The sequence below is a fragment of the Cebus imitator genome, unplaced genomic scaffold (genome assembly GCF_001604975.1).
Source record: "Cebus imitator isolate Cc_AM_T3 unplaced genomic scaffold, Cebus_imitator-1.0 Scaffold75, whole genome shotgun sequence".
Taxonomy (NCBI): Eukaryota; Metazoa; Chordata; class Mammalia; order Primates; family Cebidae; genus Cebus; species Cebus imitator.
In genome coordinates this window covers 3,253,912-3,273,152 of record NW_016107390.1, presented here as the reverse complement: position 1 = coordinate 3,273,152, position 19,241 = coordinate 3,253,912, and the positions used below count along the sequence as shown (strand labels likewise).

General features: G+C 36.8%; 1 protein-coding gene across 1 annotated transcript in view; it reads left to right on the top strand.

The window, feature by feature from the left end:
- The window catches only part of CATSPERE (catsper channel auxiliary subunit epsilon), a 163,265-nt gene that overhangs the window by 26,735 nt on the left and 117,289 nt on the right, over positions 1 to 19,241 (top strand). Inside the window, exons 6-7 of the mRNA XM_017531963.2 lie at positions 1,721 to 1,745; positions 9,652 to 9,729. Of these exons, the coding sequence (XP_017387452.1) occupies positions 1,721 to 1,745; positions 9,652 to 9,729 (103 nt within the window). The remainder of the gene's footprint in view (positions 1 to 1,720; positions 1,746 to 9,651; positions 9,730 to 19,241) is intronic.

The window sequence follows — 19,241 nt, the reverse complement described above, 5'->3', positions numbered from 1 at the left end:
GAGGATCACTTTCTTTTTGAAACACCTTCATTTCTTCACTGATACCACTATGTTCTATTTCTATAATAGTATTTTTCCCAGTGATTTTCGTTTTCTTTCTTTAGTTTTTTGAGATGGATTCTCACTCTGTCGCTGAGGCTGGAGTGCAGTGGTGCTATCTCTGCTCACTGCAACATCTGCCTTCGGGGCTCAAGCAATTCTCCTGCCTTAGCCTCCTGTGTAGCTGGGACTACAGGCACGAGCCACCACGCCCAGCTATTTTTATTTATTTATTTTATTTTTTTTGTATTTTTAGGGTTATCCAGGATGGTCTCAATCTCCTGACCTCGGAGAGGTCAGCCTCCCAAAGTGCTGGGATCACAGGCATGAGCCACCACGCCTGGCCTTCCCAGTCTTCTTTTTCTTTGGCTTTTTATCATCTGTCCTCACCTTAAATGTCAGTTCAGTTCAGGGTTTTCTCTTCTTATTCTGAACTCTACACTTCAGTCTGTGCATTAACTCAAGAAAGCCAAGAAAACTGATAAAGACCCAGAAGAATGCTGCTAATATTGTCTTCCCATGAAAATCAAGGCTGTTACTTTAATGTCAAGTGATACTGATTTCCTTCTCTACAAGGTTACTGTGTTAATACCAAAGGCTTTCTTTTATTATCTACACATATCTTTTTTTGCCTTCAAATTTTCCTTCTGGATACGCTGGGAACTCACTTAGTGACTCGATTCTTCTTTCCCGTGCCTCTGACTAGTAAGCATAACTGAAGGCAGAATGTATCAGCCTGGAGCCAGGGGTCTTTTTAATCAACCTTGGACTGTGTTGAACTCTGGGCACAGTTTACCTATGAAGAGTTATAGTAGTGTCATACTGTAGTTATAGTAGTTTCAGCAGCTTTCTAACATATCAGATTGAACACATGAAATACAATATTCATTATGTGGTCTTGGAAACTTATTGCATACTCATTGCTGATTCCCCAAAACATTTTCATTTTGTTTTTTGCATGATAATGTACTAGACAATGTGCAATAATCAGCAAATGGGCGGACATAGTCATGAGGTACTGACTTTTAGAGATTATATATGCTAAAAATATGCAGGTAACTTTACAGTGGAAAAAAACTTTCTAGAAAACATACAACTAAACATGCAAATGAGTATTATTCCTTTTTTAAAATTTTATAATTAAATGTAGAGACAGGAAAAATAGAGACTATGTGTCTCAGGCTGATCTCAAACTCCTGGGCTTCAGCAGTCCTTCTGCCTCGGCCTCCTGAAGTGCTGTGATTACAGGTGTGAGCCACCAGGCCCAGCCTGTTATTCCTTTCAGGTGAGGGAAGGATTTGTCATGCTAAAAGACAAATTTCTGTTTGACATAAATGGTAACATGAAAGACTGTCGGGGTTTTTTATGTAGAATGACAATATCAACATTTTATGGAAGATTAATCAAGAAGTTTTGATGATGTGAACTTGCAGTATTAAGGAAGCACGCAGATTTAAGCCATTCAGCCTCTGTGATGACAAATGAGAATCAGTAACAATAATGATAAATAAATAGACATATGCAATTTTTGTTTTTACATATAGCCTTTAATTTCATATATCTGTAATGAAACATAAAGAGAATATGCAAAGGTTTAGAAACATGTATACTGAAAATAGAATATTTAAACTAATGTTTAACAGGCTGTTTACTAAAATATGTTTCCTCTTTTTCCCAACAGACATTTCTTTAACAACTTAACCCAGGTAAAATATTTTTAAAATTTTGTGTAGCCTTCATATATCGCTACTATATTGTCTCTCTCTTATCTTCCATATTTACCAGATGAAAAAATTTTCAAACTAATTTTGCAATGATATTTGCTTAGAGTAGTGGTACTCAAGGTGTATATCTTTCTATAAGACCCATTCAGGAGGTTCATGAGGTTCACCCTTTTCCAACAACCTACCTGTGTAAGGATGGATTTTTCCCCCTTTTACCTCCACAAAGACAATTTTCACCAACAACTTGGGTGAAGGAGCAGAGATGATTATCCAGCTGTCCTTTATTAATACAAATATTAAAGATGGTTTTAAAAATATTAAGCATCCATTCTTACTAATATTTTTCTTTTGAAAAGTAGCTATTTTTCATAAAAATATGTTAACATATAATAGATTTACCATAGTTTTGAAAATAAATAATCTTTAGATGTTATCAGTTTTAATTTGTTATATGGTAAATACTGGTGGATCTAAACCACATAAAAAAAAGCCTTGTAGGATTCTTAATAATTTTTAAAAGTATGAAGGGGGCCCTAAGATCAAAAAGTTTTAAAATTCTAGAATAGAGGATGATTAGAATTATGATGGAAAGATATATTCAAAATGTTGAAAATTGAAATAAGGTTATTATATTTGGAAATTGCAGCTCTATATAGATAATATAAGTCTCTAAAAGCGACAATTTACTGGGGAAAAAAAAGAAGTAGTAGAAAAAGATAAACTGTCTATAGTGGATCAAGATGATTGAGTGAGCTCATGTGCCCATAACTGCTACTACTCCAAATCCCATTGATATTATTGAATTATCTTTTGAGGCTACAATTATAACAATGCTCAAAAGCAAGAAGTAATATTATCAGTAATTAAGGAATTTTAGAAAATACAGGAGAACTTACAGAAGTAGAATATATATTATGGACTCAATGCATTAAAAACTCCTTCTCACTCAAAACACATAGAAATGCCTATAGAAAATATATGTGTATATACTGCTAGTACACACACTCACAGATCTTTACATTAATACAAGTGCATGTGTGCATATGGAATTTAAAAGACAGAAAAGGAATTTCCTGATGGTCAGAAATAATTAAGGCACTCAAAGCCAGAGTTACAAGATTGAATTAGAACAGAATATGATCCCTAGCGGCAAAGGAGTGGTATTTTCATGATTTTATGGGACTAGGGAATGAAAGTTTCAGCCTATAGGAGTAAAGGAAGCTGAAACTAATCTCCCTGTATGAAGTTAGGATTTAGAAAATGTCTTGGCCAGGTGTGGCAGCTCATACCTGTAATCCCAGCACTTTGGGAGGCCAAGGCAGGTGGATCACAAGGTCAGGAGATCAAGACCATGCTGGCCAACATGGTGAAGGCCCGTCTCTGATAAAAATACAAAAATTAGTTGGGCATGGTGGCTTGTGCCTGTAATCCCAGCTACTCTGGAGGCTGAGGCCAGAGAATCACCCGAACCAGGAAGTTGGAGGTTGCAGTGAGCCAAGATCATGCCACTGCACTCCAGCTTGGCAACAGAGCAAGACTCCGTCTCAAAAGAAAAAAAAAGTCTTTAAAATTTATAACTGTCTGTAAAATGGGGACTGGTAAACCTCTATCACTGGCTTAGGATAATTGCAAAGAAATGATACACCTATTATGGGGGCTGTAAACAGATAAGGGATTACCCAGATTTCAGGTAAACATCCTAATTTCACAGCCCAAGAGGATGAAGAACCTACAGCCAATAAATAAATACAAATAGAACTTTGCAAGCAGTCAAACATTTAGATCCCAGGCAGAAGTGATTGCAAAACCCATAATAAAGAGTTTACAGGATTCTTATAGAAAACAAACTCTATAAATAACTTCACAATAAAAGGTGTAGACCACAAAGAAACAACTGCCTGGAATAGATGCGCAAAAATGGAGACAGTTCATACTACTCAAAATGAAATACAAGATTCATTTAAAATATTACTTAGTTCATATTTAAAACAGTCAAAGGATAAAAGAAGGAACAGAAACAAAAACAAGGTATGTTCATGAGGCTTGGGAGCAGTGGCTCACACCTATAATTCCAGCACTTTCAGAAGCCAAGGTGGGCAATCATTTGAGGTCAGGAGTTCAAGACCAGCCTGGCCAACATGGTGAAACCCTGTCTCTACCAAAAATACAAAAATTAGCTGGTGTGGTGGCACACACCTGTAATCCCAGCTACTCAGGAGGCTAAGGCAGGAGGATCATTTGAGCCTGGGAGGCAGAGTTTGCAGTGAGCCAAGATTGCAACACTGCCCTCTGGACTGGGTGACACAGTGAGACCCTGTCTCAAAAAACAAAACATAAAGAAAGCAAACAAACAAAAAAAGAAACTACAATGAGATATTATCCCACCCCAGTTAAAATGGCTAATCAGAAGACAGGCAATAACAAATGCTGATGAGAATGTGTAGAAAAGGGAACCCATGTACACTGTTGGTAGGAGTGTAAATTAGTACAACCACTGTGGAGAACAGCTTGGAGGATCCTCAAAAAACTAAAAATAGGCCAGGCGCGGTGGCTCATGCCTGTAATCTCAGCACTTTGGGAGGCCGGGGCAGGTAAATCACGACGATCAAGAGATTGAGACTATCCTGGCCAACATAGTGAAACCCTGTCTGCACTAAAAAAATACAAAAATTAGCTGGGCGTGGTGGTGCACGCCTATAGTCCCAGCTACTTCAGGGGCTGAAGCAGGAGAATTGCTTGAACCAGGGAGCTGGAGGTTGCAGTGAGCCAAGATTGCGCCACTGCATTCAAGCCTGGTCACAAAGTGAGACTCTGTCTCAAAAAAATATATAGGTGATGGGGAGGAAGGCAGCAAATCACACTGCCATGTGTGTACCTATGCAACAATCTTGCATGTTCTTCACATGTACCCCCAAACCTAAAATGCAATAAAAAATTAAAAAAAAAAAAACTAAAAATAAAACTACCATATGATCCAGAAATGCCACTGCTGTATATATACCCACAAGAAATGAAATCAGTATATCTAAGAGATATCTGTTTAATGCATGTTTATTATAGCACCATGCATAATAGCCAGGATGCAACCTAAATTTTTATCAACAAGTGAATAAAGAAAATATGGTACATATACACAATGAAGTACTATCCAGCCTTTAAAAAGAATGAGATCCTACCATTTGCAACAACATGGATGGAGCTGCAAATCATGGTGTTAAGTGACACAAGCCAGGCACAGAAAGACAAACATTGCATGTTCCCACTCATTTGTGGGATCTAAAAGTCAAATCAAATGATAGACATAGAGAGTAGAAGGATGGTTACCAGAGTGTGGGAAGGGTGGTGGGGGTTGGGAGAAGGAGGAATAGCTAATGAGTATAAAAAAATAGAATGACTGAGGCCTCCTATTTGATAGCACAACAGGGTGACTATAGTCAATAATAATTTAATTGTGCGTTTTAAAATAGCTGAAACAGTAACACAAAGGATAAATTCTTCAGGAGAAGGATACCCCATTCTCCATGGTGTGATCATGTCACATTACATGCCTGTATCGAAGCATTTCATGTACCCTCTATATAGATACAACTACTGTGTGCCCATGGAAATAAAACATAAGAAAAACATTTTAAGTCAAATAGAACAAGACTTATAATGAAGAAAAAATAATTGTATTTTAAAATATTAGCCATAAGCAATTAGAAAATAGCATTTTTAAATATCACTTATAGTAGCATCAAGTACATTACATACTTTGAGGAATTTAATTTATTTTATTTTATTTTATTTCATTCTTTGAGACTGTGTCTCACTCTGTCACCCAGGCTGGAGTGCAGTGGTGCTATATCGACTCACTGCAACCTCTACCTCCCGAGTTCAAGCGATTCTCCTGCCTCAGCCCCCTGCATAGCTAGAATTACAGGTGCATGCCACCACACCCAGCTAATTTTTTGTATTTTTAGCAAAGATGTGGTTTCACCATGTTGGCCAGGTTGGTCTTGAACTGCTGACCTCAGGTGACCCGCCCACCTTGGCCTCCATGCCTGAAGTGCTGAGATTCAGGCATGAGCCACTGTGCCTGGCCACTTTGAGAAATTTTAATAATGTATGTGTCTGACCTGTAAATTGAAAATTATAAAACATTACTAAGAAAATTCAAAGAAAACCAAATGTTCACGGATCAAGAGTCAATGTTGTTAAAATGTCACTTTTCCCCCAAACTAACTTATAGTCACTGCAGTCCCAAACAGAACCCCAAAAGGTTTTTTATAGAAAATGACAACCCAGTTCAAAAGTTTATATAGAAAAGTAGAAGGTTTAAACTATGTAAAAAGTCTTTAAGGAGGTGGAAGTTGTATTGAGTTGAGATTGTGCCAGTGCATTCCCGCCTGGGCAACAGAGCCAGACCCTGTCTCAAAAAAAAAGATTGAAAAGGCTGATACCAAATATCATCAAGAAGATGAAGCAATTAAATTTTATAAATTGCTGATGAGTATGTAAAATGTAACTACCACATTGGATAATGGCCAGTTCCTTCTAAAAATAAACCATATGACCTACCAACTCCATTCCTAGGTATTTACTGAAAAGAAATAAAAACATGCCCGCAAAAAGACATAAGTGAATTTGGCAGCTTTATTTGCAAGTCAAAACCTTGTAACAATCCAAATGTCTATTAAGAGGTGAACTGTGGTATGTTAAGAGAATGAAATACTAGTTAGCAATAAAAGGAATGTACTGCTGAAATGTACAATATGCATAAATCCAAAAAAAAAGGTTAAAAAAAGAAGACAAACATTAAAACCCTATATATATGCTTTGTTTTGTTTTGTTTTGTTTTTGAGACAGGGCCCACGCTGGAGTTGAGTGGCATGGTACAATCTCAGCTTGCTGCAACCTCTGTATCATGGGCTCAGGTGATCCTCTCACCTCAGCCAATCAAGTAGCTGAGACTACAGGCAGGCACCAGCGTGCCCAGCTAATTTTTCCATTTTTAGTAGAGATGAGGTTTCTCCGTGTTGCCCAGGTGGGTCTCGAACTCCTGGGCTCAAGTGATCGACCGCCTTGGCCTTCCAAAGTGCTGGGATTACAGACGTGAACCACCATGCCTGGCCAAAAAGCCTATATTCTTTATGACTGCACTGCACTAAGGTCATGGAAAAATATATACAGATATAGAAATGGATTGAAATTTGAACATTTTATATCAAAGTCTATATATTTCAGCCACTCTTAGACACAAAACTATAGTTCTAAGGAATTTTAAAGTAAAAAAAAAAAATAGAATAAAATAAACTGACTGGATGTGGTGGCTCATGCCTGTAATCACAGCACCTTGGGAGGCCAAGGCAGGAGGATTGCTTGTACCCAGGAGGTCAAGGCTGCAGTGAACTATGATCATGTCACTGCACTCCAGCCTGGGTGACAGTGAGACCCTGTCTTAAAAATGGCAATAATAAATAAACTAAATTTAAAAACACTAGTTCTTAAGGAATTATGAAAGGAACAATGAAAATAAACCAAAACGAACAGATGATTAAACATAAAAGTTAAAGTTAATAAAATAATACAAAGGTTAAATATATGCAAAAACTGTCTTTGAAAGGACCAGTAAAATAAACCTCTCAAAAGACTAATTAAAGAAAAATACACAAGATTAAGAATGAGGAAGGAGATACAATCACAGACATGGAAAAGATATACTACATGCAACTCTTCAGCAATGATTTTTTAAATATAGATGGAAGATTTCCCTAGCAGTATGTATTAACAGACTTGGCCAAAGAAGTAGAGCACTTGACAAGGCCAAGCTCCAACAAAAGAGATTGGAAAGGTGATTTCACTATTAATATTTTAAAAGGCACCAGGACCAAATGGTTTCATATAAGATCCTGCTAACCTTTAAAGATCAAATGATGCTGATGATGTTTCAACATTCAACATATCTCTGAATATCTAATCTCTGTTAGCTCTAGCCTAGGTGCTGGGCACACAGTAATGAACAAGATAAAGTCCCTATCATTATTATTTAAACTATTATGGCCCATTGCAAACATTATAGGAAGTTCCACATTCAATTTATAAATCCAGCATAACTTTAAAACCAAAAACCTGACATGGTTCCAAAAAATGTTAACATCTCTTATATTTGAAATACATGCAAAAATTCTGAATAAAGTAGTAAAAAGAAGTATCCAATGTTGTCAAATAAAAAATGGTGTTTGGGTAGGCACAGTGCCTCATGACTGTAATCCTAGCACTTTGGAAGGCGGAGGTGTGCGGATTACGAGGTCAAGAGATTGAGACCAGCCTGGCCAACATGGAGAAACCCCGTCCCTACTAAAAATACAAAAAATAGGTGGGCGTGGTGGCGGGTGCCTGTAATCCCAGCTACTCGGGAAGCTGAGGCAGGAGAATTGCTTGAACCCGAGAGGTGGAGGTTGCAGTGAGCCGAGATTGCACCATTGCACTCCACCCTGGCGACAGAGGAAAACTTCATCTCAAATAAAAATAAATAAATAAAAATTAATTAAAAAAAACCATACCATGGTACCATTTTTCACCCATCAGACTGGCAATAATCAAATGTATGCAAAACATGATGTTGGGAAAGAACATAAGGAAAGATGAATTCTCATATATTGCTACTGAGAGGGCATATTGGTGCAACTGCTGCAGAAAGCAGTTTACCAGGATCTATGAAAATTACAATGCATTTACCCCATGACTCAACAATTACACTTTTAGGAATGTGCCCTACCAATATGCTCAAATTTGTACAAAGTTGCTCATTGTAGCATTGAATGATTATAATGGCAAGAGATTAGAAACAAATGTTTAGTAGGTTACTGGTTAAATAAATTGTAGTTCCTCCATAATTTGGAATAATGTCCAACTGAAAGATCAATGAAAATATGTAAAGATCTCTAAAATAACTTTAGATGAAGAGCAGAAGATTTGGAAAAAATATGTTTAGCATGCTAGCATTTGTGTAGAAGGGATGAAAATAATATATCTTGGTTATACACAAACATTTTATAGGAATCTAAACAAGAACTTACTAATAATAGTTACCTCTGGGGTGCAGATGGATTTATGGGAATTGAGTGATGGTTTACAGGGTGCAAGAGACAGCTTTTGCTGTATTTTTAATATAATGTTTACCTATATTAATAAATACTCAAGAAAAAATAAGAAAGAAAACAGTTCTATATCTATTGAACTAGCCTTGCATCAAGTGACAAATATTAACTTACAAGTAACATGTATAGGGTGATTTCATTTTTATAAAAAGCATGTGAGTGGGGGTGAGGTTGCTGTGCCTATGTATGGGTATAAAGAAAGATGGGTCAGGTATGGTGACTCATGCCTGTAATCCCAGCACTTTTGAAGGCCGAGGCGGGCAGATCACCTGAGGTCAGGAGTTCAAAACCAGACTGACCAACCTGGTGAAACCTTGTCTCTACTAAAAATACAAAAATCAGCCAGGTGTGGTGATGGGTGCCTGTAATCCCAGCTACTCAGGAGACTGAGGCAGGAGAATTGCATGAATTCGGGAGGTGGAGGTTGCAGTGAACTAAGATTGCACCACTGTACTCTAGCCTGGGCAACAAAAGCAAAACTCCATCTCAAAAAAAAGATAAGCATTCATAAGACATGTAAACATTACCTACTTAAGGGGTGTACAGGGATTGTATTAATTCTTTCTTCATATGTCCTTTGGTGGACATCCTTCTCTTATGTAAAGCACTGTTGCTTTTTATTTTTAAAAGTGGGATAATCAAAAATTTCAAAATAAATAAAAACATGTTTATGGTTATGTTTTGCCACAACTAAAAATGAAATTTGTACAAAATGTAAAGAAATGCAAACAAATTTTATTTTCTAGTCTATCATCGTGTGGGCATATGATCCAGAAAATGCAGTTGCTGAAGAGTTGGACGGGAGTGCAGAAGAACCTTCAATAGTAGGTAGAAACGTTACTGTCATCGTAGATAAAAACTGTTGGTGGGAGTGCAAATTAATTCAATCATTGCGGAAGACAGCGTGGCAAGTCCTCAAGGATCTAGAACCAGAAATACCATTTGACCCAGAAATCCCATTACTGGGTGTATACCCAAAGGATTATATGCTGCCTTTCTTTTGTAAGGATTATGAATAATTTGTAATCAATGGACAAGATTTTAAGCTGCCCAAATCTAACTAAATCCACTTTCATGATCTCTTTTAGTTCAGCCATTATAGTGGTTTTGAACTTATGCTTGATCTCTACAATCATAAACCTTTCTTTAGAACTTTGAACATTCTTCATATTTTCTTTTTCTAAATTTATTTTTATTTATTTTTAAATTTTACTGTAAGTTCTTGGATACATGGACAGAACATGCAGGTTTGTTACATAGGTATACATGTGCCATGGTGGTATGCTGCACCTATCAACCCATCATCTAGGATTTAAGCCCCGTATGCATTAGTTATTTGTCTGAATGCCCTCTCTCCCCTTTTTCCCACCCCCTGACAGGCCCCAGTGTGTGATGTTCCCCTCCCTGTGTCCTGTGTTCTCATCGTTCAACTCCCACTCATGAGTAAGAACATGTGGTGTTTGGCTTTCTGTTCCTGTGTTAGTTTACTGAGAATGATGGTTCCCAGCTTCATCCATGTCCCTGAAAAGGACATGAACTCAGTCTTTTTTATGGCCACATAGTATTCCATGATGTGTATGTGCCACATTTTCTTTATCCAATCTATCATTGATGGGCATTTGGGTTGGTTCCAAGTCTTTACTTTTGTAAACAGTGCTGTAATAAACATACATGTGCATGTGTCTTTATGATAGCATGATTTATAATCCTTTGGGTATATAGCCAGTAATGGGATTTCTGGGTCAAATGGTATTTCTGGTTCTAGGTCCTTGAGGAATTGCCACACTGTCTTCCACAATGGTTGAACTAATTTACACTACCACTAACAGTGTAAGAGGGTTCCTATTTCTCTGCATCCTCACCAGTATCTGTTGTTTCCAGACTTTTTAATGATTGCCATTCTAACTGGTGCGAGATGGTATCTTGTTATGGTTTTGATTTGCATTTCTCTAATGATCAGTGATGATGAGCTTTTTTTCATGTTTGCTGGCAGCATAAGTGTCTTCTTTTGAGAAGTGTCTGTTCATATCCTTTGCCCACTTTTTGATGGGGCTGTTTGTTTTTTTTCTTATAAATTTGTTTTCTTGTAGATTTTTTTCTTATAAATTTGTTTTCTTGTAGATTCTGGATATTAGCCCTTTGTCAGATGTGTAGATGGCAAAAATTTTCTCCCATTCTGTAGGTTGCCTGTTCACTCTGATGTTAGTTTATTTTGCTGAGCAGAAGCTCTTTAGTTTAATTAGATCCCATTTGTCAATTTTGGTTTTTGCTGCCATTGCTTTCACTGTTTTAGTCATGAAGTCTTTGCCCATGCCTATGTCCTCAATGGCATTGCTTAGGCTTTCTTCTAGGGTTTTTATGGTTTCAGGTTTTATGTTTAAGCCTTTAATCCATCTTGAGTTAATGTTTGTATAAGATGTAAGAAAGGGGACCAGTTTCTGTTTTCTGAATATGGCTAGCCAGTTTTTCCAGCATCATTTGTTAAATAGGGAAGCCTTTCCCCATTGCTTGTTTTTGTCAGTTTGTCAAAGAGCAGATGGTTGTAGATATGTGGTGTTATTTCTGAGGCCTTTTTCTTTCTTTCTTTCTTTCTTTTTGAGACGGCATTTTGCTCTTGTTTCACAAGCTGGAGTGCAATGGTGTGATCTCAGCTCACTGCAACCTCCACCTCCTGGGTTCAAGCTACTGTCTTGAGTAGCTGGGATTACAGGCATGTGCCACCACGCCAGCTAATTTTTTGTATTTTTAGTAGAGACAGGATTTCGCTATGTTGGCCAGGCTGGTCTCAAAGTTCTGACCTCAGGTGATTCGCCCACCTCGGCCTCCCAAATTGCTGGGATTACAGGCATGAGCCACCGTGCCCAGCCAGTGAGGCCTCTTTTCTGTCCTATTGGTCTATGTCTCTGTTTTGGTACAGTACCATGCTGTTTTGGTTACTGTAGCCTTGAAGTATAGTTTGAAGTCAGGTAACATTATACCTCCAGCTTTGTTCATTTTGCTTAGGATCGTCTTGGCTATTCAGGCTCTTTTTTGGTTCCATATAAAATTTAAAGAAGTTTTTTCTAGTTCTATGAAGAAAGTTAATGGTAGCTTGATGGAGATAGCATGGAATCTATAAATTACTTTGGGCAGTATGGCCATTTTCATGATACTGATTTTTCCTATCCATGAACATGGAATTTTTTTCCATTTGTTTGTGTCCTCTCTTATTTCCTTTAGCAGTAGTTTGTAGTTCTCCTTGAAGAGGTCCTTCATGTTCCTTATAAGTTGTAGTCCTAGGTATTTTATTTTCTGTGTAGCAATTGTGAATGGGAATTCACTCATGATTTGGCTCTCTGCTTGTCTATTATTGGTATATAGGGCCTATTTTCTATTAACCTCATTTTTCGTGAAGAGGCTGACCATTAAGGTGCTTTAGAGATGTTCCTTCAGCATCCATATCAAAAATCTGGCTAATCACTTATTGAATTCTTTATCACTTGGAGACAAATAAATTTTCTAAAGCTGCAACACAGTGAATAAATAAATCCTTTCTTTTTGTTACAAATGTACCTCTTTCAAGATTTAAATTTTGTCTTGTTGCAATTAAAACATACTAAAGAAAAATCTAAAATGAGGAGTTAGCTGAATGTTAATTTCTTACAGGATTGTTTACATATTAGTGAGTCAAGAGCTATCTGATTTTTTAATAGTATATTATCCTATCTCATGGTAATCAAATTCACAAGGGACAGATTGATAAATCAAAAGGATAAGCAACCAATTGTTTCATTTTGTAATCAACTTTAGAGGGAATAGTTAGGTGTCACTGCCTCCAATAACCAAATCAGGGTTTGTTTGTTTTTTCCCAAATGAGCAGTTTGAGGGGATTATTTTGAAACTACAGTTTGATCAATTATCCACAATGATGAAACGAAGCAAAGTGATAACCACCTTTATCTTTATAAATGCTTTGTTTTACAATGTGTTTTTCTGATATAGCTAGACCAGGTTTGGGGGGATGAATATTTGTATGTGGGTATACATTCTTTCTGCTTTCACTTTCAGTTTCCTGTATCCTTACAGTTTTTTTTAAAACACCAACTCAAACCAGACTTACATTTCTAACGTGTGTCTTATAAACACTATAAAGTTGAGGTTTTTTTTTTTTTTTTTTTTTTTTTCTTGACTGGATTTTTATGTCTTTAATTAGAGCATTAAGTTCATTTTCATCTAATACAGGCACAATATATTCTTAGATTTGCTTTCTGTTTGTTCTGCCTGTTGTATATTCCTCTCTTCAGTTGCCAGTTAGTAGTTTCTCTGTCTTGGTGTTTTAAAGATACTCTTTCACTGGCTCCATACCTCCACTGTTGCTGTTAGAAAACCATCTTTCTGCCTGTTATTCCTTTGAAAGCATCTTAGCCTGGGTTCACCAGAAATGTACTTGTAGTTTATTTTTGGAGGTGATACCAGGAAATAAGAGTGGAGGACGAGGAAAAGTGGTTAGGAAACGAGAGATACAATTTTTCCCACTAGAGCACAACTCGCTGAGCCCCTCCAAGAAGCCATGTGAAATGCGTCTTAAAATTGTCCAACAGAATAACAGAAAATGCCTCAGAGTTAGCCTCACAAAGGAAAAGAAAGGTTCCCAGCCGCCATTAGTCAGAGGTTCCCCCTTGGCTTGTTAACTCCTTGTACTTTTCAGTTGTGCATATCTAACTGCAGAATAGGTTTCCACGGGCAGCCAAGATGCAGGGATAGACAGGCCCTGACAGAGAAGGAATAAAGCTTGTGGTGCTAGAGTTGATGTGAGACCCTATTAGGTTACAAATGTGTGAAGCATGTTGCCAGAATTGGCTAGAATAAAAAGTAGGGTACTGCAGGTTACAAGAGATGTTGAATAAGTAAATAATCCATCTTTTCTCCTCTGGCTGCTTTTGAGATTTTTCTTTGTCTTTTGTTCTGCAGTTTTACCATGATGTATTTAAATGTGAATTTTAAAACGTATTTATTCTACTTGGAATTATTTGACTTTATGAATCTGTGGGTTGGGGTTTCCACAATCTTCTGAAAATTATTAGCCATGTCTTTTCAAATATTGTCTGTGCCTCATCATTTTTCTCCCTTTCCTCTGGGATTCCAAATAAACATGTTCTCATTCTATTTCCTGGAATTCCACTTCAACATATATTAGACCATCTGATTCATCTGCCATCACGTTTACCCTCTTATCAGTATATTCTCTCTTTTTATCTCTCTGTGCCATGTTTGGCTCAGATATTTCTCCTTTAGGTCACTAAAATAATTTCTTTTTAACATTTTTTGTTTCTTTTGAGACGAGGTCTCACTCTGTCACTGAAGCTGCAGTGCAGTGGTGCAATCATGGCTTAGTCTTCTGGATTCAAGCAGCCTCAGTATCCTGGGTTCAAGTGATCCTCCCACCTCATCCTCCCAAGTAGCTGGGACTACAGACACACAGCACCACACTTGACTATTTTTTTTTTTTTTTTTTTTTTTTTTTTTTTTTGTAGAGACCAGGTCTTGCCACGTTTCACAGGCTAGTCTCAAACCTCTGGGCTTAAGTGATCCGCCAACCTCAGCCTCCTAAAGTGCTGGGATTACAGGTGGGAGCCATTGAACCTGGGACATTATTTCTAATATGATATTAAACCCACTCACTGAGTTCTACATATCAGTTATTTTCAGACATTTTATTTGGTTATGTAACAAATTTTGTGTTTAACTTTTTAGTTTTCTGTGACCTGGAGATATTTCATGCTTTTTTCTTTTTTCTTAAATTTTATTTTTGATTCTGTATATAAGCATGCTCACTTTTTATTTAACATAGTAACCATAGTAGAAAGTAAAACCAATGTGGGACAGTTAAATATTCCCCTATTCACTATGTTTAACAAATAAAAGGGCACAAAAATATCCAGCTGTTTATCCACACTTGAAATACTGATGGCAATACCATGTTCCTTTTATTTTATATTTATAGATTTTGAAAGAATTTTTTAAATATAAGGTTTATATGTCCTCACTTTGCATTCATTCACTTTTTTAAAAACCTTTTTCTTTTAGAACAGTTTTAGTTTTACAGAATTACTACAAAGATAGTACAGGGAGCTCCTAGTCATCCCACACCTAGTTTTCCCTGTTATAAATATCTTACTCTTGTGTATTTGTCATAGTTACTGAACCAATACTGATACATTATTATTAACAGGAGCTCATATTTTCTTTACATTTCCTCAGCTAATGTTCATTTTCTATTCCAGAGTCCCACCAGGAATAGCACATGATATTTAGTTGTCTTGTCTCTTTATGTTCTTAATTGTGATCATTTCTAGACTTTCACGGCTTCTGATGCCTTTGAAAATGTTGAGGATTACTGCTCAGATATTTTGGAAAATGTCAATCCACTGGGATTCACCTGAGATTTTTCTCATAATTAGCCTGGAGTTAGGTATTTCAGACAGGAATATCACAGAAGTAAAGTGACATTCTCATTGCATGTAATCATCAAGGGCGCATACAATCAATATGACATGTCACTGCTGATGTTACCCTTCATCACGTGGCTTGAGATCGTGATCCTCTGCTGTAAAGTTCCTCTTTATTCTCCCTGTCCGTGTTGTTCTCCTTGGAAGTAAGTCATTCTGTACAGTTATACTTTACCTTCTTAAAGAAAGGAGTGCCTACATAAATATTTTTGGAATTCTTCTATTATGGCAGACTTGTCTTATCCCTGATTTATTTATTTATTTATTCAGTCATTTATTTATATCAATATGGACTCATGGATATTTATTTTATGTTTTGAGTTATAATCCAACACTAATTTATTTATTGGGAGCTATTTTAGTCAGCCCCTGTATCTCTTTTGACATTCGCTCATCATTGTGTGGTTTTATTGTTTGGTGGTTTTGTTGTTTTCTTTGTTATTAACACTGTCTTACTGGCACTATAAGATGCTCCAAACTAATCTTGTATATTTCCTGCATCATAGAACCTGCAGCATCATATGTTCCCAGTCCTAGAATCAGGCATTTCTTCTAGGAGCTCTAGGCCCTTTTGGTTCTTTTATTAGAGAATGGTATTAGAAATCAAGATCGGAGTACTAGGTGTGCTTATTGCTGTTTAGTTGTTTTCCTCTGTCAGCTGTCAGAGCAAGGAAACATGTGTATACTAATCCAAGTGTATCTATAAATTTTTCTGTATTTAACTATATGTATTTATATTAAGCTAAATGTGAGTTTACACAGATGGCTTCAACCCTAATCTATGATCACATTAATTATTCTGGACTCCTTCCTTGCTTATCTATAATCTTCTACCTTAAGAATAAGAAGCTAGATTTCCACTATCTGCCATCCATTTGCTTAACATGTCTGTTTTCAGCATACATGTTATTATTAGTCAGCTCAGGTGATCATAACAAAATAACCATAGACCAGGTGACTTAGAAAACAGAAATTTATTTCTTCACACTTCTAGAGGCTAAAAGTTTAAGATCAGTGTTTCCTACCAGCATTTAGCATGAAGGGGTGTTGAATTTTATCAAAGGCCTTTTCTGCATCTATTGAGATAATCATGTGGGTTTTGTCATTGGTTCTGTTTATGTGATGGATTACATTTATTGATTTGCATTTGTTGAACCAGCCTTGCATCCCAGTTATAAAAGCCAACTTGATTGTGGTGGATAAGCTTTTTGATGTGCTGCTGGATTCAGTTTGCCAGTATTTTTTAAAATTATTATTGCACTTTAGGTTCTGGGGTTCATATGAAGAACATGCAGGGTTGTTGCATAGGTACATACATGGCAATGTGGTTAGCTGCCTCCATCCCCATCACCTATATCTGGCATTTCTCCCCATGTTATCCCTCCCAACCTCCCTACCCCACCGCTGTCCCTCCCCTAGTCTCCACCAACAGACCCCAATGTGTGATGCTCCCCTCCCTGTGTCCATGTGTTCTCACTGTTCAACACTTGCCTATAAGTGAGAACATGCGGTGTTTGGTTTTCTGTTCTTGTGTCAGTTTGCTGAGAATAATGGTTTCCAGGTTCATCCATGTCCCTACAAAGGAGATGAACTCAGTCTTTTTTATGGCTGCCTGGTATTCCATGGTGTATATGTGCCACATTTTCCTTGTCCAGTCTGTCATCCATGGGCATTTGGGTTGGTTCCAGGTCTTTGCTATTGTAAGCAGTGCCACAATGAACATACGTGTGCATATGTCTTTATAATAGAATGATTTATAATCCTTTGGATATATACCCAGTAATGGGATTCCTGGGTCAAATGGATTTTCTATTTCTAGGTCCTTGAGGAATCACCACACTGTCTTCCACAATGGTTGAACTAATTTACACTCCCACCAACAGTAGAAAAGGGTTCCTATTTCTCCACATCCTCTCCAGCATCTGTTGTCTCCAGATTTTTTAATGATCGCCATTCTAACTGGCGTGAGATGGTATCTCAGTGTGGTTTTGATTTGCATTTCTCTAATGACCAGTGAAAATGAGCATTTTTTCATATGTTTGTTGGCCTCATATATGTCTTCTTTTGAAAAGTATCTGTTCATATCCTTCGCCAACTTTTGAATGGATTTGTTTTTTTCTTGTAAATCTGTTTTAGTTCTTTGTAGATTCTGGATATTAGCCCTTTGTCAGATGGGTAGATTGCAAAATATTTTTCCCATTCTGTTGGTTGCCGGTTCACTCTAATGATTGTTTCTTTTGCTGTGCAGAAGCTCTGGAGTTTAATTAGATCCCATTTGTCTATTTTGGCTTTTGTTGCCAATGCTTTTGGTGTTTTAGTCATGAAGTCCTATGTCCTGAATGGTTTTGTCTAGGTTTTCTTTTAGGGCTTTTATGGTGTTAGGTATTATGTTTAAGTCTTTAATCCATCTGGAGTTAATTTTAGTGTAAGGTATCAGGAAGGAGTCCAGTTTCTGCTTTCTGCACATGGCTAGCCAGTTTTCCCAACACCATTTATTAAACAGGGAATCCTTTCCCCATTGCTTGTTTTTGTCAGGTTTGTCAAAAATCAGATGGTTGTAGATATGAGGTGTTGCCTCCTCAGAGGCAAAATGTTTTGTAAATGTCTGTTAGGATCATTTAGTCTGAAGTGCAGTTTGAATCCAATGTTTCTTTGTTGATTTTCTGTCTAGAGTTCTGCCCAGTGCTAAGAGTGGGGTATTGAACTGTCCAACTATTGTTTTTATTGAGGTCTATTTCTCCCTTTAGATATAATAATATTTGCATTCCATAGCTGGGTGCTCCAGTGTTTAGTGCTCATAACATTTCTAAATAATGTTATATCCTCTTGCTCAACTGATTTCTTTATTATTATATAATGAATTTCTTTGTCTTTTTTTATGGTTTTTTGTTTAAAGTCTGTTTTACCTACCATAAGAATAGCTACTCCTGCTCACTTTGACTTCATTTGCGTGGAATATCTTTTCATATGCCTTCTCTATGAATCTGCATGTATCTTCACAAGTGAAGTGAGTTTCTTATAGGCAATATATAGTTGGATTGTATCTTTCTTTAATCCACTCAGCCAGTCAATTACATTTAAGTGGAAAACTTAATTCATTTACATTACATTCAAGGTTATTATTTATAGGTGAGGACTATTCCTGTCATTCTGTTAATTTTTTTCTGGTTCTTTTGCATAACCTTTGTTCCTTCATTCTCTCCTATTATTTATCTTACTGTTTGCAGTTTGGTGGTTTTCCATAGTGGTAACATTTGACTCCTTTCTCTTCCTTCTTTGTGTTATTGATATACCATTGAGTTTTATGCTATAGTGTGTTTTCATTTAGGTAGACATCACTTCCAGATGTAGGACTTCCTTAAGCATTTCTTGTAGGGCTGATCTGTTGGTGATAAATTCCTCCAGTTTTTGCTTATCTGGGAACGACTTTATTTCTGTATTTTTGAAAGATAGCTTTGCTAAGTATTGCATTCCACACTGACAGTTTTTTTTTTTTTTTTTTTTTTTAGAACATTGACTATATCATCTCATTCTCTCCTGGCGTAGTAGTTTCTGCTGAGAAATCCACTGTTAGTATGAGGAAGATTCCCTTATATGTGACTTGACACTTTTCTCTTGCTGTTTTTAGAATTTTGTTTTTGCCTTCATTTTTTGACAGTTTGAAATTCATGTGCCTTGGAGAAAACATTTTTGGGTTGAATCTATTTGGAGATCGTTGAGCTTCCTGTGTCTGGATATCTATACATCTTGCAAGACTTGGGAATTTTTCAGTGATTACTTTGTTAAATAGATTGTCTATGTCTTTGCCCATCTCTTCTCCTCTGGAACCCTAAAAATTCAAATATCTG